Source organism: Polistes dominula, unplaced genomic scaffold (genome assembly GCF_049000335.1).
Source record: "Polistes dominula isolate Pdom_NZ unplaced genomic scaffold, Pdom_raw_medaka contig_277, whole genome shotgun sequence".
In the NCBI taxonomy this organism is placed as follows: Eukaryota; Metazoa; Arthropoda; class Insecta; order Hymenoptera; family Vespidae; genus Polistes; species Polistes dominula.
Window position 1 is genome coordinate 100,313 of NW_028301009.1, and position 25,035 is coordinate 125,347.

The following is a 25,035-nucleotide window of genomic DNA, read 5'->3' on the forward strand; positions in this document are numbered from 1 at the left end:
TCTGCCTCTGGAGTCTCTTGAAGATGGTCGGCATGTCTTCGTGTCGGGGAACACCGCCGTCATCCTCTTCAGCCTCGGGAGGTATTCCCTCTCCAGCACCTGGAGTTGAGCTCCCTCCGATGGTTTAAGGCTCGGTACAATGGCTTTAAGCCATGCCTTCGCCTTGTCGTCCGAGCAGGTTATCCAAAGAACTCCCTGCCCGTAACGGGTCCTCTCGAAGCACGGGACTACCTAATCCGTTGGGATCGAGTCCAGCGCTCTAAGGAGTGCCCCCACTAGTGGTACTCCCTGCTCCTGGCCGAGTGTCACTTCGGGGAAATCAACCGGCGCAACGGCCACCCTCATATCCCCAGCCACAGCATCTGCGTAATTGGTAGGACTTGTGGCGATCCTACTCTTCTTGTTTACCAAAGACCTTACCGGCGGGGTGCCGTCCAAAGGTCTGGGCCTTTTGGTAGGGTCCTGACCATCGGTTGCCCCCTTCTCCTCATCCTCGAGGTGCGGCTTAGGGGTTTGGCCCTGCAAAGCCAATCTGGCTTGCGGCTTTCTCTTCGCAGCCCCGCTCCTGTTTTTCTTCTTTTTTGTTGTATTGGGCGATGAGTCCGTGGGTCCGGCTTTCGCCGATCCCTCATCCCCAGCGCTCGAGATCAAATTTATGGCGACTGGAGTGGGTTCTTCTTGCGAAGTCCCCACGCCATCTTGTGTTTTTGTTTGCGTAGTTTTGTTGGATTCCATAAGAGTCCCACGAATAGTCAGGAAATAAGCGGTCCGTCACCACAGAGCCTGTTGCGGTGATAAGGCAAGATACAATGGGGGGTTGCCCGGTACCCCAAGGGCATCGTTTGCGACACTTTACCCAAGTGCCATCCAGCCATCGGCACGATTGCTTCCACCTTAGCTTGGGGAGTATTTTCCCTATTAGTCGCTTCTTACGACAAGCAGGGATTACTGAAGGGGGTATTCAAGACCCGCCCCCTTCACAGGGTAATTAACGATAATAAATTTATTTATTAAAATAAAATTCAAATTTATTCTAAGCTTTATAGTTTAAAAATAAAACATAAATTTTGTAAATTTAAATTAAATATAAATTTTTAAAGCTTCAAAAAAATATTTATAAATGTGGGACGAACGCCTCCATACCAAACTTGATAAGCATTCGTGGAAGGGAACTGGTCGGTGGGCCCTGGATAGCTCAATTGGTTAAAGAGCAGTCGCCCGGAAAGCAAAAGATCCGTTGTTCGAGTCCCGGTCCAGTCAGTCCAGCGGTCCAGTTTTTTTTCACGAATCTTACATAAATATATATTTAATCTCCAACATTAATATTTTAATTTTAAACTTTTCTTTGTTAAATTAATTTTTTTTATATTTAAAAAAAATAAAATAAACTTTATGACAAAATCTAATTATTTAATTATTTTTATTTGAATTTTAATAATTTTATTAGTTATTTATATATTATTAAAAAAAATAATTCAAATTATTATTTTAATAATTTTATTAATTTTATTTACATTATTTAGATGTTTAATCTTAAACTCTTGGAATTCTTACTCATTATACGCATTTTTAATTTTTTTAATAATAATTGGTGGTTTAATAATTTTATTTTTAATATTTTTAATATATGATGAAATATTGGATCTTTATTAGGTTTATGTTTAATTATTCAATTATGTACAGGAATTTTTTTATCTATACAATATATTCCTTCAATTTATGAAGCTTTTAATAGAGTAATAATCATTATACAAGATATAAATTTTGGTTGAATCATACGAATTTTACACATAAATGCAGCATCATTATTTTTTATTTGTTTATATCTTCACATTGGACGAAATATTTATTATCAATCATTCAATTTAATTGAAACATGAACTATTGGAGTAATAATTTTCTTATTAGTTATAATAACTGCATTTTTAAAATATGTTTTACCTTGGGAACAAATATCTTTCTGAGGAGCAACTGTAATTACTAATCTTCTTTCAGGTATTCCTTACTTTGGACCAATATTAGTAGAATGAATTTTAGGTGGATTTTCTGTTAATTTTCCAGCATTAAATCGTTTTTATTCATTCCACTTCATTTTACTATTTATTATTTTATTTTTAGTTATCATTCATTTAATTTATTTACATAATTCAGGATCTAATAATCCTTTAGGAACAAATAGAAATTTACATAAATTATTTTTCATAAATTTTTTCTAATTAAAGATATAATCACTTTTATTATATTATTATTTGCTCTACTTTTATTAATACTTCAAAATCCTTATATTTTAAGAGACCCAGAAAATTTTATTAAAGCCAATTCGATAATTACACCTATCCACATTATACCTGAATGATATTTTTTATTTGCTTATGATATTTTACGAGCAATTCCTAAAAAATTAGGTGGTGTAATTGCATTACTATTATCAATTTTAATTTTATTATTTATACCCTTTATTTTTAATCCTAAATCAAATAAAACAAACTTTAATCCATTTAATAAATTTTATTTTTGTATTTTAATTTCAACATTTTTTATATTAACTTGATTAGGAAGACAAGAAATTAAATATCCTTTTATTCAATTATCAGAAATTTATTCAATTATTTATTTTTTTTATTTTTTATCAACCAATTGAATCAATAAATTTTGACAGTCTATAATATACAAAAAAAATTAATTTATTCACATACTTTATTTAAAATTAGTTAATAAGCTTTAAAAAGTTTATATTTTGAAAATATAAGATAGAAAATAAATAATTCTTTTAACTTATATATATATGTAAGATTTATTGAGTTTAAATAGAAATATTTATTTTAATAGAACAAATACTTAAATATTAAGGTTTAATATAATAATAAAGAGATAGAAATCGAAAAGAAAAGTAAGTAACAATAGTCCTAACTATTCTTAAGTACACTCGTATTACACTCGTTCACTCACAAATAGTTGCACCGATTTAAGAAGGCGAAGATCGCCTTCTTCGCCGCGCTTATATACTCATTCACCCTACCAATGGTCCCAACCACTTCCGTCAATCATTCTCGAAATCTCTAGACTATTCCCGACCGATTAAACAAAAGACCTCTTCCCGATTTTCGGTTCGGGAATATTCGAGAGACTTCGGGGTGCACGCTCGCTTTTCTTTCTTGCTAGCACACATTCATATTGCTGCGTGTACTCACACTTATACCTATATCGCTGCATACTCTTACACATCTTTCACATTCATCAATTGTTTTCACGCACACCATACACACGTACTCTTCGTCTTTCTCTCACTCTTGCATATACATATATATATATATATATATATATATATTTCTCTTAATATTAAATTTTTAAATGCACGACTTTAATTAATAAAAATTTCATTATTATTATTATTATTTTATTTATAAAATAATAAATCTAAAATTTTATATTATTAAATTCTAAATTTAATGCACTTTTCTGCCAAAAAAACACTAAAATTATCATATCTTAAATATTGTTAATTTTTAACTAATTGAAAATAATTTTTTTAATAAATTAAAATAACTTAAAATTATTTAATATTATTAAATTTCTTATAAATAAATAAGAAAAAATTTAATATTGATAAATTTCATTTTTTTTTAAATAAAATCTTTCTTTTATAAAAAAATTAATTTAAAAAATTTATATAATAATAATAATCATTTAAATATGTATATATATATATATATATATATATATATTACATGATTCGAATATTCTCTATAACTCGAATATCGATTAACTTCAACCTATAAAATTTTGAATAACAATTTTATAAATAAAAAATAAATTAAATAAACAATTTAAATTAGACCAAATTGTAAATCTAAACCATTCTCAAGTCCACCTGAGGACACGCCAAAAAAGCGTGTTCACTATATGATTGAAGTCATGTTTCAAATTCGAAAGGATGGCTTCAAATATCATCCAGCAATTCCTCCAGAATTAGATCTTGTAGAGGAAGAAAATCAATTCACGCATCTCATACGATTAGACGAAGCAATAGATTCGCAAGACATTTTAAATGTTGTCAAGTTTGACAGTAATTATGTGGCTAATAAAGAAAAATATAAACAATTGAGCAATAAAATTCTTGTTTTAAATGACAGTGATTCTGAAGGCAGTGACAATGAGGCAGTGACAAGTTCCGATGGAGAAGATAGCAATGCTGAGAATACTGAAGAGAAAGAAGGTGTTATTGTAGACAATACCGAAATTAATTTAACAGCTCTTAGAAGAACTTGTGGCGTCCCGCATGTAGAGGGTTTCTCTAGAGTAAAGATAATATTAGACTGAATTTGTTTTATGATTTTTATTTAACGGATGCGATTTGCTTTTCTTTCTTGTACAATTCTCAACGGCTACGCACAGACTGAACTCGTCTGGTGACCACACTTGCTAGCGTGGTTCCCTAGCCTTCTAGTAACTTAGATGGCGCGACCATCGGCCGTACCGCTACATTACTCCCTTCGGAGCATTTTTTCTTATTACATAAAATGCGAAACTTAAAATTATAGATGTTTACAAGTATATAAAAATATAAAAATATATAAAGATATATAAAAATATTGCATTATCTCTATCCTAACCTAATAAGTTTTAATTGGTACATACGAATCGGTATTGCAATCTTTTTCGACGAACGCTGGTTTTAGTCTTTCTATAGATACATTTATATGTTTTCCTTTATAGTTAATTTTGAAAATATTATCTGTAAGTCATTGTATAATTTCGTATGGACCTTCGTAAGGCGCTTCTAATGGTTTTTTTACAGCATCGACCCTTAAAAATATGTGCGTACATGTATATAGCCTATCCTGAATAAAATGTTTCTTTTTGGTATGGTGTGCTGTGGGTATCGGTCTGATTTGCCTTATATGTTGTCTTAATTTTTCTAGGAATATGTGTGGATCTTGTAATAGCTCTTCGCTGAGGAAAAATTCTCCTGGTAGTCTGATGTTTTCACCATATACCAATTCCGCAGCTGAAGCTTTTATATCTTCCTTTAGACTTTTGCGTAGACCAAGGAGCACTGTTGGTAGTATTCCTACCCAGTCTTTTTCTTCATGGCACATTATTTCTGCTTTAAGTGATCTATGCCAACTTTCTATCATTCCATTTGATGCAGGGTGATATGCTGTTGTTCTAATTCTTTTCGCTCCGACTAATTTGATTAATGCTTCAAATAGTTGACTTTCAAATTGTGTTCCTTGATCAGTTGTAATTGTAATAGGAGAACCAAATCTCGAAATCCACTGCGAATAGAATGTTGTTGCCACTGTATCTGCTGAGGTATCTGGCATTGGAATTGCTTCTGGCCATCGAGTAAACCTATCTATCATTGTTAGGCAGTATCTCATATTTTTAATCGTTGGTAATGGACCTATTATATCTATGTGTACATGTTCGAAACGTCCTTGTGGTACTTCTATTTTCGAAGGTACCTGTTTGTTATGACGGCTTATTTTGCACTTTTGGCATGCTAAACATGTACTTGACCATTCTGCAATATCTTTGTTCATCTTTGGCCACATGAAGCTTTTTCCTATAAGGTGTTTTGTTACTCTGCCGCTGGGATGTGACAAATTGTGTACGTTCTTAAAAATCTGCCTCCGTAAAGAGACTGGAACGTATGGTTGTATGCTTTTTCCGACTATGTCGCCATGAATATAATTATCAGAGCTATCGAGGAAAATCTTCTGCAGGTTCCATTTTTCTTCTGCCAAAATATTCTTTAGTTCGTCATCCTCTTGTTGCTTTGCCATTAGCTCTTCTGTTGATACTAGGACTGGCATGTCTATGGTTTCCAGTCTTGACATAGCGTCAGCTGCCACATTGTCTTTTCCAGCAACGTAAACAATTTTGGAAGTAAACTGTCCTACGTAATCCAACTGTCTGGCTTGTCTTGGGCTTGCTTTGTCAGTATTTTGCTTAAAAGCGTATGACAGTGGTTTATGGTCAGTCTCTATTATTAATTCTCTTCCTTCGACAAAATATCTGAAAAACTTTAAACTTTTATAAATTGCTAATAATTCCCTATCATACACACTATATCTAATTTGCGCTTTTTCTAGTTTCCTTGAGAAATATCCTAGTGGTTCCCATTTGTTATCGCAGAATTGTTCTAAAACTGCTCCAATTGCGTTATCGGAAGCATCAGTCTTTAATTTTAATACTGCTTTCTCTTTTGGATATGCCAATAACGTTGCTGTGGCAATTGCTTCTTTAGCTTTTTTGAAAGCTTCTTCCGCTGCTTGATTCCATTCTACCAGTCTTTTGTCGTGCTTCTTAGCACCTACCATATATTTGTTAGGTGGATCAAGCCATTATGCAGCCTTTGGTAAGAACCTCCTATAAAAATTCACTACCCCAAGGAAACGTCGCATATCTGAAACAGTCTTTGGTTTTGTATAGTTTTGTATAGCGTGGACTCGCTCATCCAACGGCGCTATACCCTTATTATCTATCTTATAACCTAAGTAGTTTACGCTATTTTGAAAAAAATTGCATTTTGAAATGTTTATTGTTAGTCCATATTGCCTAAGTCTATCGAATATTGCACGCAGATGTTTTACATGGGATTCCTTATTTTTAGACGCTACAATTATATCATCTATGTAACAGGCACAGAAATCTAATTTGCTTAATACTATGTTTATAAACCTTTGGAATGTTTGCGCCGCGTTACATAAACCGAAAGGCATCATTGTGTATTCGAACAAACCAAAAGGTGTAATTACCGCTGTTTTTTCTATGTCTTCCTCAGCTAACGGAATTTGGTGATATGCTCTAGACAAGTCTATTGTGGAAAATATATTACAGTCACGAAATTGTTGCGTGACGTCGTGTACATGTGGAATGGGGTACCTGTCTGGTACCGTAACGCTATTCAATCGCCTATAATCTCCACATGGCCTCCATTCGCCGTTTTTCTTTGGTACCATATGCAGAGGGCTCGCCCATTGACTCTTGGACGGGCGACAGATTCCTTCGTTGACTAGTTGCTGAAATTCGGCTTGTGCGATTCGCAGTTTTAAACTAAAGTTTTAGTTTTAAAACTAAAATAGAAAAAATAATAAGTGGGAGAACAATGGCGCAACCAACCAGCGAAGCCAACGTGGCCCGTGCCGATACCGACACAAAGGAAGTCAACGCCAGTGAGTTTAGAAATATAACGCTTCCAGCTTTTTGGAAAGAGGAACCAAATTTATGGTTCGTAATGTTGGAAAAGGAATTCACAGCGTACAACGTTAAATCGGATGCCGTAAAGTTTTCAGCGGTGGTAAGAAATTTGGATACCACGCTGATAAGAGAGGTACACGACATCTTAGCATCGCCCCCCCCCCCCGAGCAATGTACGTATACACATCTAAAGGAAGCCTTAATACACAGACTAACTAAATCCGACGAACAACGGCTAAGGCGATTGTTAATGGGAATTGAGTTAGGAGACAAAAAACCGTCCGAACTTTGGAGAGAAATGAAACGCCTAGCAGGTGATAGTGTTAGCGAAAAAATGCTCCTAACGTTATGGATGCAAAGGATGCCAATCAGGGTACAAGAGATCCTCACCATTGCAGACGAAAATACGTCACCCGCAAGGTTAGCGGAAATGGGTGATAAGATCCTCGAGAGAGAGCGTCTGCCGGAAACGGCCGCCATTTCGGAAGCAGCGCCAGTAGGAAAGGCCGCTCAAGCAACAACCAATCACGAGGTAGCAGAATACATGCGGGAAATCGCGCAACTAACGAAGGAGATGAAAAACCTAATGCGCGGCAGAAGAAGGTACCGAAGTTTCCGCGGAAGATCCCGAAGTCAAAGCCGATCATCAAGCAAACACCGAAACAATGACGGCCTATGTTACTACCACTGGAAATTCGCGGAACAATCGTGGAAGTGCAGACCCCCGTGCAAGTGGACAGGCCCGGATAAAAGAAAGCCTTCGGAAAACTAATGCAAGCGTCTCAAATAGAGGCAGTTGACGACGCGACGAGAAACCTGCGCCTCATGGTAAATGATAGGAAAACAGGAGCATGTTTTCTGATAGACACTGGTGCAGACGTCTCAGTGATTCCACGTACTTCGATAAGTGAAACCAAAGACAATACGTGTAAGTTATACGCGGCAAATGGTGCAGAAATAGACACATTCGGAAAAAAACTTTTAAACTTAAATCTTGGACTCCGTCGAGATTTTTCATGGAGATTCATTATAGCGAATGTTTCTAAAGCAATAATAGGCGCCGATTTCTTGCATTTTTATAATTTACTACCTGATTTAAGAAACAAAAAATTGTTGGACGGCAATACATTGCTTTCTAGGAAAGCAGAATTAGTAAATATTGACGTTCCAACCATTTTGACCATTAACTGCAATAGTCCGTATTTAGAACTTTTTAGGGAGTACGCAGATTTAACGAAACCAACTTCAAGGAAACCCATCAGCCACACGGTGAAACATTATATTACCACAGAAGGTCCTCCAATAGCAGAGAGAGCAAGAAGACTAAATCCGGAAAAACTGCGAATCGCACAAGCCGAATTTCAGCAACTAGTCAACGAAGGAATCTGTCGCCCGTCCAAGAGTCAATGGGCGAGCCCTCTGCATATGGTACCAAAGAAAAACGGCAAATGGAGGCCATGTGAAGATTATAGGCGACTAAATAGCGTTACGGTACCAGACAGGTACCCCATTCCACATGTACACGACGTCACGCAACAATTTCGTGACTGTAACATATTTTCCACAATAGACTTGTCTAGAGCATATCACCAAATTCCGTTGGCTGAGGAAGACATAGAAAAAACAGCTGTAATTACACCTTTTGGTCTGTTTGAATACACAGTGATGCCTTTCGGTTTATGTAACGCGGCGCAAACGTACCAAAGGTTTATGAACATAGTATTAAGCAAATTAGATTTTTGTGCCTGTTACATAGATGATATAATTGTAGCGTCTAAAAATAAGGAATCCCATGAAAAACATCTGCGTGCAATATTCGATAGACTTAGGCAATATGGACTAACAATAAACATTTCAAAGTGCAATTTTTTTCAAAATAGCGTAAACTACTTAGGTTATAAGATAGATAATAAGGGTATAGCGCCGTTGGATGAGCGATTCCACGCTATACAAAACTATACAAAACCAAAGACTGTTTCAGATATGCGACGTTTCCTTGGGGTAGTGAATTTTTATAGGAGGTTCTTACCAAAGGCTGCAGAATGGCTTGATCCACTTAACAAATATATGGTAGGTGCCAAGAAGCACGACAGAAGACTGGTAGAATGGAATCAAGCAGCGGAAGAAGCTTTCAAAAAAGCCAAAGAAGCAATTGCCACAGCAACGTTATTGGCATACCCAAAAGAAAAAGCGATATTAAAATTGAAGACTGATGCTTCCGATAGCGCAATGTGAGCAGTTTTAGAACAATTCTGTGATAACAAATGGGAACCACTAGGATATTTCTCAAGGAAACTAGAAAAAGCGCAAATTAGATATAGTGTGTATGATAGGGAATTGTTAGCTATCTATAAAAGTTTAAAGTTTTTTAGGTATTTTGTCGAAGGAAGAGAATTAATAATAGAGACTGACCATAAACCACTGTCATACGCTTTTAAGCAAAATACGGACAAAGCAAGCCCAAGACAAGCCAGACAGTTGGATTACGTAGGACAGTTTACTTTCAAAATTGTTTACGTTGCTGGAAAGGACAATGTGGCAGCTGACGCTATGTCAAGACTGGAAACCATAGACATGCCAGTCCTAGTATCAACAGAAGAGCTAATGGCAAAGCAACAAGAGGATGACGAACTAAAGAATATTTTGGCAGAAGAAAAATGGAACCTGCAGAAGATTTTCCTCGATAGCTCTGATAAATACATATATGGCGACATAGTAGGAAAAAGCATAAGACCATACGTTCCGGTCTCTTTACGGAGGCAGATTTTTAAGAACGTACACAATTTGTCACATCCCAGCGGCAGAGTAACAAAACACCTTATAGGAAAAAGCTTCATGTGGCCAAAGATGAACAAAGATATTGCAGAATGGTCAAGTACATGTTTAGCATGCCAAAAGTGCAAAATAAGCCGTCATAACAAACAGGTACCTTCGAAAATAGAAGTACCACAAGGACGTTTCGAACATGTGCACATAGACATAATAGGTCTATTACCAACGATTAAAAATATGAGATACTGCCTAACTATGATCGATAGGTTTACTCGATGGCCAGAAGCAATTCCAATGCCAGATACCTCAGCAGATACAGTGGCAACAACATTCTATTCGCAGTGGATTTCGAGATTTGGTTCTCCTATTACAATTACAACTGATCAAGGAACACAATTTGAAAGTCAACTATTTGAAGCATTAACCAAATTAGTCGGAGCGAAAAGAATTAGAACAACAGCATATCACCCTGCATCAAATGGAATGATAGAAAGATGGCATAGATCACTTAAAGCAGCAATAATGTGCCACGAAGAAAAAGACTGGGTAGGAATATTACCAACAGTGCTCCTTGGTCTACGCACAAATCTAAAAGAAGATATAAAAGCTTCAGCTGCGAAATTGGTATATGGTGAAAACATCAGACTACCAGGAGAATTTTTCCTCAGCGAAGAGCTATTACAAGATCCACACATATTCCTAGAAAAATTAAGACAACATATAAGGCAAATCAGACCGATACCCACAGCACACCATATCAAAAAGAAACATTTTATTCAGGATAGGTTGTATACATGTACGCACATATTTTTAAGGGTCGACGCTGTAAAAAAACCATTAGAAGCGCCTTACGAAGGTCCATACGAAATTATACAAAGACTTACAGATAATATTTTCAAAATTAACTATAAAGGAAAACATATAAATGTATCTATAGAAAGACTAAAACCAGCGTTCGTCGAAAAAGATTGCAATACCGATTCGTATGTACCAATTAAAACTTATTAGGTTAGGATAGAGATAATGCAATATTTTTATATATCTTTATATATTTTTATATTTTTATATACTTGTAAACATCTATAATTTTAAGTTTCGCATTTTATGTAATAAGAAAAATGCTCCGAAGGGAGTAATGTAGCGGTACGACCGATGGTCGCGCCATCTAAGTTACTAGAAGGCTAGGGAACCACGCTAGCAAGTGTGGTCACCAGACGAGTACAGTCTGTGCGTAGCCGTTGAGAAGTGTACAACAAAGAAAAGCAAGTCGCATCCTAACAATAAAGATCATAAAACAAATTCAGTCTAATATTATCTTTACTATAGAGAAACCCTCTACACGCACCTCCTCAGTGCTGACACCTCTCGGTCGACTCGTCAAGTTGCGGCGCTTCTCACCAGGACGGTGCTGACACCTTCCTGTATACCGGCACCAACCTTCGCAGGTCACTAGCAACCGCCGGAAATGCGCGCTTTCGGTGGTGGCAAAATCTGTCCGACCACGTAGCCGGTCCAGAGGGTGGCAGCGCCGGATTGGCCGAAGCTTGTGGCGTGACTTCGACCCGAGGTTTTGATTGGCGAATCAACGTATCGTGATCTCGGCGCGTCGTCCTCCGCGCCCCGATGATCTAGGATTCAGCGGATGCTGGATCGATTTTGGTCATTTGTGTGCGGCATATAATTCAGTTCAGTCGATATTTTCTTCACTCTCGTGAATCTCGAATATCCAGTTTTTGACCGTTGAATTTTCTGTGTTTCTTTCTCTCGTGTGCTTGTTCATTTTCTATTCGTCACTTCTGTTCTCTGTGTGGATAACTAGTGAAAAAAGGAAGTTTCCACTGGCCTCAGTCCAGCGTTGGTGATTGTAATCAAAGAGTTAAAAATGTAACATTACAGGAAGCATTCAGTGGATTATTTCCTTAAGATAATCCAAAAAATACACGTTTTGCTATCAACTTTTTTACATCTATTGGTTTAAGTGGTCTTACGGATGATTTGAGAAAACATCTCAAATCTTAATTATAAATTTGTTATTAAATGTAAATATAACGATTTCATGTTATATGAATCGTCGTAATCTGTAATGTAAAGATATAAGAATTTTAATGTATGTAAATCGGTAAATATCAATAAAAGCTTAGTTTTTCTTTTTACAATTAAATAAAAAAACAATGTTTAATTACTCGATAAATTTACTGATAAGTTATAAGATATTTATAGTTAAGACTCGAGATCAGATCACTAATACATCATATTATGTTAGTTGATTTTATTTTTGAAATTTACAAATAAATCAATTGGTATAAAAAATACTGTAGCATCATAACTTCATTTCAAAAAATACCGCTAACACGTTAATGTGCACCATCTATTGATCGTTTCTGAAAGCCAGGAACGCTCTTACTTATCAGCTAAGTTAAATTATATATTTACGAATGTTTAAATTTGGAAAAAGTAAACAAGGATAAAAAAAAATCATGTGTGCAGATCACACGTGTTACAAGTGAAACCTTCAAAAATCTAAGTTCCGAGAGAATGAGACGAATGGACAGTTTTAAGAGTAAGATAATTGTAGGATTTATTTATTTTAATATTACTACTATATATAATAAAGGTTACCGGTATGGTCTCTGGGTGGAATAGCTGATAAAAAGTGTACTTTTCACAATTCAAGCAATAAAAATGGAATGCTGGATGCGATAGCCATAGATAGAAACAAAAATGGTAGGATGTTTATCAAAGAAAATATAATTCGTCAGAAATTAAGTAAATATAAGTAATTCTTTTTTTGAAAACCAGGTATAAAATTTTTTTGTTAGTATGCTTTTTAATTTCCTCTTTTTTATCTACATTCTTGCGCTATTTAACAAACATTTTAGGATAGATGAAATAAAGACGTTACGAAAATCATATCGAAAATACTGTTGGACTGAACGACGGTTCTGATAAAATGCAATGAAAGATGTAATAAAGATATTCTCTAGAAATGTTTTTTCAACTCTGTAGCCTACCACACTTCGAGACCCTTATTATTTATAACATATCTCGTCCTTATTCTTTGGATCACAAATTTTTCTTTCTAAATACTTTCGTCTAAATAAAGATCTGAACAACGAAAAATCTAAAAAATGCATTGAATCGTATCGCTCTCTCAGCTTATCGAACTGTCTACACTTTCAGTCTCAAATTTCAGCTCCGTGGTAAGCTCCACCGATTTACGCTGGGCGTTCAACATCTTAAAAATGTTTTTATTTTATTGAAAAATTAGTATAAGTTTCTTAAATACGCAAATATCACAATTTATACTATAATTTTCATATATGCATGTGTCAGGACATCTCTTTGGATATTTTTTATAAAAACATATAAAAATCAAATTTATTAGACATATTTTGTCTTTATGCATCAAATATATTTTATAAAGAAGCAAAATATAAAAATGTGACAGTAATTTACTTGCTTTGAATGGAATTTGTCAGCTGCTCCTTATTTATTCCACAGTATTCTCTAATTCTTTTTCTCTGATGAATCTGGTAATCCTTTTTTTTTTTAATATTTCAGACACAACAATTATTATATATTCTATGTACTTCATAATTATTTATTATAATATTTGCGAAATAAAGAATTTAATACTAATTTTTCAATGAAATAGAAACATTTGTAAATAGAAAAGATATGACAAGTTGTAAAAAAAAACTATAAGCATGAATATTATCGCATCAATAATAAAGATAAGAAATGTAGATTGAATTTCAACATACATTCCCTGTTTTTAATAATTATTTTCTCATGATAAGGAACAGACCTTGGTGTGTAGGTAGCTGACAAAAACTAATATTTTCAAAACTCTATCTATCAAGATGGAATGCTGAATGCGATAGCCATAGATAGAAACAAAAAATCTAGAATATTTATCGACAGAAAGATACGTCGTCCTCTAACCGAAGTAAATATAATATATATTTTTTGAAACTCAGGTAGATGAATTTTTTCTTTCACTCTTTTCACCTTTCCTTTGAATTTGGGATATCTTTATCATGGGTTAGCATACAAAAGTATTTCTTTTTGTGTGGCAACTAATAACTGTAGATGCTGTTAAAGAAGGGAACAATTGTGGTCGTATTTTTTTCGTTTCATAGGGTTTTGAATTACAACGATTTTAAAATCTATTTCTATTTTCGTTGTTTTATTTTATAATATTAAAAATCTTTTAAAAAATTTTTTTTTCTATATTTCTTTTTCTCTATTTGTAAAATAAGGAATATTATTTTATTCTTATTGGAAATATAAAGTAAATAGAGTTTTTTTTTTGGTCACGTGTCTAGTTTCTCTTATTTAAAAACTTTTCTATTTTATTGAAAAATTAGTATAAATTTCCTAAATACGCAAACATTTTAATTAAAAAACATGTCTTTTGATATTTATGTAATTGTTAATTACAATATTTGCGAAATAAATAAATTAATAATAATTTTTCAATATAATAGAAACATTTTTAAATAGAAATGAAATGACACGTTTTTGGTACGCACCTTCTTTTCTTATTTCGATCATCGGTTCGTTTGTATCCTATTTTATTTTGTCGCATATAATAATAATAATAATACTGCCCCTATCAATCAAAACCCAGAAAGACATGAAAAATCACAAGACCGTCAAGACAAACCTCCACCCATATTTATAAGTGGAGTAGAATATATATCTCCGCTTAGAGAACTATTAAATCATATTGCCAAAGACGAGTCCTCCTTAAAAACCCTAACAAATAAGGAAATCAAAGTACAACCATACAACTCCATAAGCTACACTAAAATAGCAAAGGAACTAGAAGCAAAAGATATTGAATTTTACACTTTTTAATACAAAAGCTAAAGAAACTTCAAGGTGGTGTTGAGAGGACTCCACCCCTTTAGTAACCTGGACGAAATAAAATCTGAAATTGAAGCGAGTGGTCATAAAGTCATTAGAATCACCAATATACGCAACAACAGGACGAGGAGTCCAACACCACTATTTTTTGTAGAGCTTCAACCACAAGAAAATAACAAACTAATATATGATTTGAAACATTTACTACAAACCATTATCTCTGTAGAACAACCCTACAAAAAAAAGGATATACCACAATGTACAAGATGCCAGGCGCATGGGCACACCAAAAATTAATTCCCCATTGTGTTAAGTGTGCAGGAAAGCATCTGACAGAGCAATGTAATTGGAAAGATAGAAGCAACCAAGTGAAGTGCTGCAATTGTGGTGGAAATCATTCAGCCAGCTATAAAGGATGTGTAATCAGAAAACAACTAATTAACAAAATGTTCCCTAAATTAAGAGAACGTATAACTCACTCCTCATATACCAGATCCAGCGAGGTACAACCAGGCAAAACCTATGCACAAGCATCAAGCAACAACCACCATGTAACATATCACTCTCAACAAGATATACCAACTACCTCAAAGGAATCCTCATCAACCTCACATAAGATGGAAAACATGATGATGCAGTTAATGACAAGCATGAACACAATGATAAACCTTTTAAATACAGTCATATCGAAATTAAGATAATGGCTAACATATCCTATAAAATTGGAATCTGGGATGCTAATGGACTGGTAAGCAAAAGCCAGGAATTACACACTTTCCTAATAAACAATGACATTGATATAATGCTAATATCAGAGACCCACTTCACAGATAAATCTTATCTTAAACTCTATAAATACACGCTGTACAGTACTCAACACCCTAGTGGTGGTGCACATGGAGGAACAGCCATAGCTATCAAATCTAAAATAAAGCACCATGAAATTGAAAAATCCAATTTCGAGTACATTCAGGCAACCAGCGTTGTTGTAGAAGACTGGCAGGGTATCCTACCCAGTGAACACAAGACCTTCATATGATGTCATACCTACGTCATAAATTCATCTTCAAATTTTTTCGTACACATGACGGAACCCAGTGAACACAAGACTTTAAAATGATGTCATTTGTTTGTCATAAAGTCATCTTCAAATTTTTGAGGTGAAAGGTGACTTTATTTATGACCTCAATATTAAGTCATATGTTCTGACATAAAAATGACGTAATAATTCCATCATATTCTTACAGCAAAAAACAAAAGGTTGAATTTTTTTTTTTTAACTTTGTATTTTGAGACTATAAATTAAGTATATAATATTGTAAAATTGTTTAATTGCATTAATTTAATTTAAAAAAGAAAATTTATTAAAAATTTATATTCTTTTTGTATGGCAACTAATAACTGTAGATGCTGTTAAAGAAGGGAACAATTGTGGTAGTATCATTTTCGTTTCATTAGGTTTTGAATTACAACGATTTTAAAATCTATTTCTATTTTCGTTGTTTTATTTTATAATATTAAAAATTTTCTTAAAAATTTATTTTTTATATATTTTTTCCATATTTGTAAAATAAGTTATATTATTTTATTCTTATTCGGAATATAAAGTTAATAAGGTTTATTTGTTTTTGTCACGTGTCTAGTTTCTTCTATTTAAAAACTTTTTTATTTTATTGGAAAAGTAATATAAATTTCCTAAATACGCAAATATTATAATAAAAAAACATGTCTTTTGATATTTATAAGAAAAGTATTTTACAATGTTGGTTAATTTTTTTTTTCTCTGATTTATCTGATAATCATTTCATTTTTTTGTAAAATGTTGCAGACAATTCAATTATTATATTATATATATTTCGTAATTGTTAATAACAATATTTGCGAAATAAATAAATTAATAATAATTTTTCAATAAAATAGAAACATTTTTAAATAGAAATGAAATGACACGTTTTTGGTAAAATAAAAACAGACCACGCACTTTCTTTCCTTATTTCGATCATCGGTTCGTTTGTATCCTATTTTTTTTGGTCGCATACCTACGTGCTTATCTCTGTTTATTCTTCTACCCTTTTGTCGCTTCTACCTTTTTTTTTTTTATATGAGAGTTTATTTGCTATCTATTACAAAGTAACAATAAGCAAATTTGTTGGTAAAAATAGAATAGTACAAGAATAACATGCAGGTATTTCGCTCAATAGCTAATACCTTCTTAATATTAATATTACATGTATGATGTATATCTTAATGTAACAAAAATATAATATTATATATTAAACCTTAACTCAGACTACTTGAAATAAACTTAAAATCTAGTTATATTGTCTATCGGTTGGAGTCTTTTTAAGCGGCGTAAATCGTGAACTTCCTTAAGCTGTTCATTAGCTAAGGTATTAGGATAGAATTGGAGTTTTTCAGAGTACTTAGTAGTAGAGTTTTTAACAACTGACTTGACAGAGGATATTTCAAGATCCTTAGAAATGTTTTTGTTAGTGACATACCATGGAGAGTTTGTTATAATGCGAAGTGTCTTTGATTGGAATCTTTCAAGGATTTCAATATTAGTGTTGGCAGATGAGCCCCAGAGTTGGATACCATAGGTCCAGATGGGTTTCAAAATACTTTTGTATATTATAACCTTACTATTGAGAGAAAGTTTGGAGTTTGGACCTAATAGCCAGTAGTGTTGCCTAAGTTGTAAGCCAAGTTGCTTCCTCTTTTGCCAGATGTGGTGTTTCTAGTTTAATTTACTGTCTAAGTGCATTCCTAGATATTTCACTGAATCTGATTGGGGAATTTGTATGCTATTAATTGATACTGGAGCACATGTTTGTTTTCTGAGTGTGAAAGTAATGTGCACCGATTTCGTTTCATTAATACGAATTTTCCATTTTTTTAGCCATAATTGTATACCGTACAAATTTTCTTGAACCAGGTCTGAAGCTAGTGTTGGGTTGGAGTGAGAAGCCATGATTGCAGTGTCATCTGCATAAGTAGCGGTGGTTGTTTGTTCAGTCGTTGGTAGATCTGCTGTATATAACGTATATAAAACTGGTCCAAGGACACTTCCTTGTGAAACGCCTGACCTGATAGGATGCAGTTTGCTTAGTGTATCATTTTGTTTAACAATAAAGTATCTATTACCAAGATATGACTTTAATAATTGGAACATACAGAAGGGTAGTGCTTTTTTAAGTTTGTATAATAAGCCTGGGTGCCATACTTTATCAAAGGCTTGAGCGACGTCCAGAAAGACAGCTGAGCAATACTTTTTTTTCCTCAAGACTTAAGCTTATTTGACGGACTAATCTGTGTACCTCTATCGTAGCGTGCTTATTTCTGAACCCAAATTGGTGTGCAGGTATGAACTGATTCACAGCTAAATGTGCATTAATTCTTTTGACAAGTAGCTTTTCTAGTACTTTCGATAAATGTGAGAGCAAACTAATAGGCCTATATGAGGTAACATGTTGAGGGTCTCTACCTGGTTTTCTTATTAGGATAATTTGGGCTATTTTCCATTGTATAGGAAAGTAATTAAGACGAAGAATAGCATTAAATATTATTGTAAGAAATCTTTTGCATCTATCAGGTAGTTCACGCAGTAGTTTACCAGTAATCAGATCAATACCCGGAGCCTTTTTAATACTGATTTCTTGGTGTATTACCAGACTGATTTCGCTTGCTCTAAACGGTTTATGGGGGCTAGGCAAATCTTCTGTTGCATACAGATACGTATGTACTTCCTCTTCTTCTTCGGCCGATACCTCTTGTGGAAAGGGTTGAAAGACTTCTTTGAGATGGTTTGCAAAAGCTGCTGCCTTTTCCGCATCACTCATTGCCCATTTGTTGTTATCGATTTTGATGGCTGGTACACTGACTTAAGGATTTTTTATTTTCTTCGTGGCTTTCTATAGAGAATAATCTGTTTCTTTAATAAGTGGAGCTAATTTTTGAACATAGTTTTGGATAGTTAATTCTCTTTCTTCCAGGAGCAATTTCTTCCGTCTTCTTGTAGCTCTGTTAAGTCTGGTTTTATTAACGGGATTTCTGGACTGTTTTCTCCGTTTTCTTTTCTCAGCAATGAGCTTATTAATAGAATCAGAGGTTTTTAGTGGTGTCTCTTTGTTGGAAATTGTAGGTGTTGCTTCCCATGCCGCCTCCTGTATACTGACCTTAAAGTGTTCAATGGCGGCCTCCAGTTGTTCTTCTGTTTTCAGAGGTATGTTGCAACTAACTTTTTCATTTAGTAAGCATCTATATGTGTCCCAATTTGTTTTCCTTGTGTGTAATGTAGGAGGTGCCTTTTTTACAATAACGCTGGAGGTAACATTTACTATAAGGGGGGTATGGTCAGAGGACAGATCTAGACTCGATTTAATTCTAGATAATGTTGGCTTATTCCTTTAATAACACAGAAATCTAACAAGTCTGGTATTTTATGTGGATCTGTGGGCCAATAGGTTGGTTCTCCTGTTGATAGTACATATAGTTTGTTTTTCTGGATGGCTTGATATAATTGTTTTCCTTTTGGGGTGGGAGTTGAAAGTCGAGAACCCCACCATGGATGTTTAGCATTGTAGTCACCCGCAGCTATGAATCTTGAGCTTAGAGTGTTAAAGAATTTTGTAAAATCATCTTCCTTAATTGCATGTTTGAGGGGACCATAAATTGCAGATATTGTTACCCAGTGAACACAATTACGTCAAAATGACGTCAAAATGATTTTGCGCGATGTCATGATTTACGTAAGATATAAGGTTTATCATTGTGTTCATGCTTGTCATTAACTGCATCATCATGTTTTCCATCTTATGTGAGGTTGATGAGGATTCATTTGAGGTAGTTGGTATATCTTGTTGAGAGTGATATGTTACATGGTGGTTGTTGCTTGATGCTTGTGCATAGGTTTTGCCTGGTTGTACCTCGCTGGATCTGGTATATGTGGAGTGAGTTATACGTTCTCTTAATTTAGGGAACATTTTGTTAATTAGTTGTTTTCTGATTACACATCCTTTATAGCTGGCTGAATGATTTCCACCACAATTGCAGCACTTCACTTGGTTGCTTCTATCTTTCCAATTACATTGCTCTGTCAGATGCTTTCCTGCACACTTAACACAATGGGGAATTAATTTTTGGTGTGCCCATGCGCCTGGCATCTTGTACATTGTGGTATATCCTTTTTTTTGTAGGGTTGTTCTACAGAGATAATGGTTTGTAGTAAATGTTTCAAATCATATATTAGTTTGTTATTTTCTTGTGGTTGAAGCTCTACAAAAAATAGTGGTGTTGGACTCCTCGTCCTGTTGTTGCGTATATTGGTGATTCTAATGACTTTATGACCACTCGCTTCAATTTCAGATTTTATTTCGTCCAGGTTACTAAAGGGGTGGAGTCCTCTCAACACCACCTTGAAGTTTCTTTAGCTTTTGTATTAAAAAGTGTAAAATTCAATATCTTTTGCTTCTAGTTCCTTTGCTATTTTAGTGTAGCTTATGGAGTTGTATGGTTGTACTTTGATTTCCTTATTTGTTAGGGTTTTTAAGGAGGACTCGTCTTTGGCAATATGATTTAATAGTTCTCTAAGCGGAGATATATATTCTACTCCACTTATAAATATGGGTGGAGGTTTGTCTTGACGGTCTTGTGATTTTTCATGTCTTTCTGGGTTTTGATTGATAGGGGCAGTATTATTATTATTATTATATGCGACAAAATAAAATAGGATACAAACGAACCGATGATCGAAATAAGAAAAGAAGGTGCGTACCAAAAACGTGTCATTTCATTTCTATTTAAAAATGTTTCTATTATATTGAAAAATTATTATTAATTTATTTATTTCGCAAATATTGTAATTAACAATTACATAAATATCAAAAGACATGTTTTTTAATTAAAATGTTTGCGTATTTAGGAAAATTATACTAATTTTTCAATAAAATAGAAAAGTTTTTAAATAAGAGAAACTAGACACGTGACCAAAAAAAAAACTCTATTTACTTTATATTTCCAATAAGAATAAAATAATATTCCTTATTTTACAAATAGAGAAAAAGAAATATAGAAAAAAAATTTTTAAAAGATTTTTAATATTATAAAATAAAACAACGAAAATAGAAATAGATTTTAAAATCGTTGTAATTCAAAACCCTATGAAACGAAAAAAATACGACCACAATTGTTCCCTTCTTTAACAGCATCTACAGTTATTAGTTGCCACACAAAAAGAAATACTTTTGTATGCTAACCCATGATAAAGATATCCCAAATTCAAAGGAAAGGTGAAAAGAGTGAAAGAAAAAATTCATCTACCTGAGTTTCAAAAAAATATATATTATATTTACTTCGGTTAGAGGACGACGTATCTTTCTGTCGATAAATATTCTAGATTTTTTGTTTCTATCTATGGCTATCGCATTCAGCATTCCATCTTGATAGATACAGTTTTGAAAATATTAGTTTTTGTCAGCTACCTACACACCAAGGTCTGTTCCTTATCATGAGAAAATAATTATTAAAAACAGGGAATGTATGTTGAAATTCAATCTACATTTCTTATCTTTATTATTGATGCGATAATATTCATGCTTATAGTTTTTTTTTTTACAACTTGTCATATCTTTTCTATTTAAAAATGTTTCTATTTCATTGAAAAATTAGTATTAAATTCTTTATTTCGCAAATATTATAATAAATAATTATGAAGTACATAGAATATATAATAATTGTTGTGTCTGAAATATTAAAAAAAAAAAAGGATTACCAGATACATCAGAGAAAAAGAATTAGAGAATACTGTGGAATAAATGAGGAGCAGCTGACAAATTTCATTCAAAGCAAGTAAATTACTGTCATATTTTTATATTTTGCTTCTTTATAAAATATATTTGATGCATAAAGACAAAATATGTCTATTAAATTTGATTTTTATATGAAAAATATCCAAAGAGATGTACTGACACATGCATATATGAAAATTATAGTATAAATTGTGATATTTGCGTATTTAAGAAACTTATACTAATTTTTCAATAAAATAAAAACATTTTTAAGATGTTGAACGCCCAGCGTAAATCGGTGGAGCTTACCACGGAGCTGAAATTTGAGACTGAAAGTGTAGACAGTTCGATAAGCTGAGAGAGCGATACGATTCAATGCATTTTTAAGATTTTTCGTTGTTCAGATCTTTATTTAGACGAGAGTATTTAAAAAGATAAGTTTGTGGTCCAAAGAATAAGGACGAGATATGTTATAAATAATAAGGGTCTCGCGAAGTGTGGTAGGCTGCAGAGTTGAAAAAACATTTCTAGAGAATATCTTTATTAGATCTTTCATTGCATTTGACCTGAACCTTCGTTCAGTCCAGCAGTATTTTCCATATGTTTTTCGTAACGTTTTTATTTCATATGTCCTCAAATGTTTGTTATATAGCGCAAAAATGTAGATGAAAACGGGAAATAGAAAACCATACTAACAAAAAAAATTTTATACCTGAGTTTCAAAAAAAGGATTATTTATTTTTACCTAATTTCTGACGAATTATATTTCCTTTGATAAACATCCTACCATTTTTGTTTCTATCTATGGCTATTGCATCCAGCATTCCGTTTTTATTGCTTGAATTGTGGAAAGTGCACTTTTTATCAGCTATTCCACCCAGAGACCATACCGGTGACCTTTATTATATATAGTAATAATATTATAATAAATAAATCCTACAATTATCTTACTCTTAAAACTGTCCATTCGTCTCATTCTCTCGAAACCTAGATTTTTGAAGGTTTCACTTGTAACACGTGTGATCTGCACACATGATTTTTTGAAATTTTATCGATTTTAAATAATAGGAATTTTTTTTAGTAAAAAAACGAAATTTTTTAAAGATCTTGGCATTAAATTTTAGTAGACCAACAAATTTTTCTACCATGCAGTAAAGCTTCAAAAAAAACATTTAGAATATGCTAAAGGAAACACTTTTCCGAACATTCTTAGTGTTATTTTATCGATTTTAAATCATAGATATATTTTTTATGGTACAAAAACGAAATTCTTAGAAGATTTTAGCCTAAAATTTTGGTAATCCAAAAAATTTTTCTATAATGCAGTTAAGGTACAAACAAACTTTTGGTATCTGCGAAAAGTACATATTGTTTTCAACATTTTAAATGAAATTTTATCGATTTTAAGTTATAGAAATTGTTTTTTAATAAAAAAAACTAAATTTTTTCAAGATTTTCGCATAAAATTTTAATAAACTAACAAACTTTTTTTATGATGTAGTCAAGCTACTAACAAACCTTGGATTGCTGATAAAAGTACACATTATCTCTAACATTTTACTTGTAATTTTATCTCTTTGGAATGATAGGAATTTTTTTAGTAAAAAAACTAAATTTTTCCATGATTTTGGCATCTAATTTAGGTAAACTAACAAATTTTTTTATGATGCAGTCAAGCTACAGACAAAGATTTTGTATATGCTAAAAGAAGAACTTTTTCCCACATTCTTAGTGTTATTCTAAAGATTTTATATTATAGGAATTTTTTTTATAGTAGAAAAACGAAAATTTTTAAGATTTGGGCATCTTATTTTGGTAAACAAACCAATTTTTCTTTGATGCAGTAAAGCTACAAGCCAACCTTGGATAGCTGGAAAAAAGTACACATTTTCTCTAACATTTTGCTTGTAATTTTATCTCTTTAGAATAAAAGGAATTTTTTTTAGTAAAAAAACGAAAATTTTTCAAGATTTTTGAATTAAAAATTGGTAAACCTAAAAATTTTTCTCTCATGCAGTAAAGCTACAAACAAACATTTTGTATATGCTAAAAAAAACACATTTTCTCTTACATTTTTTTGTAATTATATCGATTTTAAATTATAGGAATTTTTGTTTAGTAAAAAAACTTAATTTTTCTAAGATTTTTGCATCAAATTTTTGTAAACTTTAAAATTTATCTATGATGCAGTCAAGCCACAAACAAACTTTTGGTATCTGTGAAAATTACACACTTTTTCCAGCATTTTGAATGAAATTTTATCGATTTTAAGTTATTTTTTATCTTTTAATCAGGTAACGATTATCGATTTTAAGCTCTTTACAATTACCAGAAAATTCCATATTTGCATTCATACAAGTTCAGTTGATTTAAATTAGTCTTTAAGTTGAGTCGCAAGAGGACTTATATAGAATCGCTAAGAGCTATACAAGGCTTTCCTTAAAAAGCACAAAGTTGTACAAGTTACATTACAAGCTGAGATTTCAATAAGTAATTCAAATGAAGTTGTATAATAGTGCCAACAGGTCACTAGAAATCGTTTGTAGTTATATGTAAAATAACACAAGATTATTCCACATTAGATAAGATTATATAAGGTACATTTGAAGACTTAAGTATTTTACTAAATTTATGTAAAACATATTCTGTAGCTTCATATACGTTTGTAATGCCGATAAAAGCTGTTAAATATAAATTATTTCAATTGTTCTGTTTATCAATCACGTATATTTTCAAATAGTTCTTAAATATTTGTTGGCTTCTTTCAAAGAAAACATTATTTTCAAGAAGTATCGTTGTGATAGTAACGTATGGAATTCGAATTATATTTAAAACTTTTTCTAAACTCTTCAAAAAATCTAACAATATTATATTTATTGCTACGTGACGATAAATTTAGATAAATGCAGGGATAATTACTTTTTCTTCATGGAATATTTCCAAGCATTTAAGATTCGTTTATGAATTTTAATAAGTAGTTATCTTTAGTAAGAGTTTGATTGAGAAAAATTTGATATGTAAACGTTCTCAACTGTATAAATTAAGAAACCAAATTACATCAGACGCTTCTTCACAAGTGTACACCAGTATACATAAAAAATATAGAAATGACTTATTATAAAAGAATAAAGTGTTATCTTAGATTTAGAAAAGTGAAGTGTAAAAAATTACTTCTACTTATAATTACTGTTATCGTGATGTCGGCTTTTCTGCCATCATATAATAACTCTGAAAAAAATCAGATAATATATAGAAGAATTTCACAAAAAAATAAAATACATTCTTACTTTTTTTGCGATTTCCATGAGTTCACTTGCCATTGTAGAACCAGTTTGCTGTACCATATGATAAAAATAACTTTTACTTTGTAATAACATATAAGGATGATCAAACTCCTAAG

The 25,035-nt window shown here is 32.7% G+C and overlaps 3 protein-coding genes across 11 annotated transcripts in view; 2 read left to right on the plus strand and 1 right to left on the minus strand.

The window, feature by feature from the left end:
- Positions 1-4,435, plus strand: part of LOC107073552 (pre-mRNA-splicing factor CWC22 homolog) — a 40,595-nt gene extending 36,160 nt beyond the window's left edge. Inside the window, 1 exon segment of the mRNA XM_089174053.1 lies at positions 4,181-4,435. Coding sequence (XP_089030179.1) covers positions 4,181-4,320 — 140 coding nt within the window. The 3' untranslated portion in view covers positions 4,321-4,435.
- A 2,679-nt stretch (positions 4,436-7,114) lies between these two features.
- On the plus strand, positions 7,115-7,978 carry LOC107066476 (uncharacterized). Its single transcript, XM_015321128.2, has one exon. The coding sequence runs from the start codon at positions 7,115-7,117 to the stop codon at positions 7,976-7,978; it is 864 nt and encodes a 287-aa protein (XP_015176614.2).
- A 13,191-nt stretch (positions 7,979-21,169) lies between these two features.
- LOC107073455 (putative multidrug resistance-associated protein lethal(2)03659) overlaps positions 21,170-25,035 on the minus strand; it is a 33,037-nt gene continuing 29,171 nt past the window's right edge. For all 9 annotated transcript variants that reach the window (XM_089174106.1, XM_089174104.1, XM_015334129.2 and 6 more), the window contains 2 exons: positions 24,923-25,030; positions 21,170-24,863 (listed from right to left, as the gene is read on the minus strand). In XM_089174106.1, the coding sequence (XP_089030232.1) occupies positions 24,825-24,863; positions 24,923-25,030 (147 nt within the window). In that variant the 3' untranslated portion in view covers positions 21,170-24,824. The remainder of the gene's footprint in view (positions 24,864-24,922; positions 25,031-25,035) is intronic.

Bases quoted from the DNA above. Each gene is read 5' to 3' on its own strand.
- LOC107066476 (XM_015321128.2), top strand. From the start codon at position 7,115: ATGGCGCAACCAACCAGCGAAGCCAACGTGGCCCGTGCCGATACCGAC.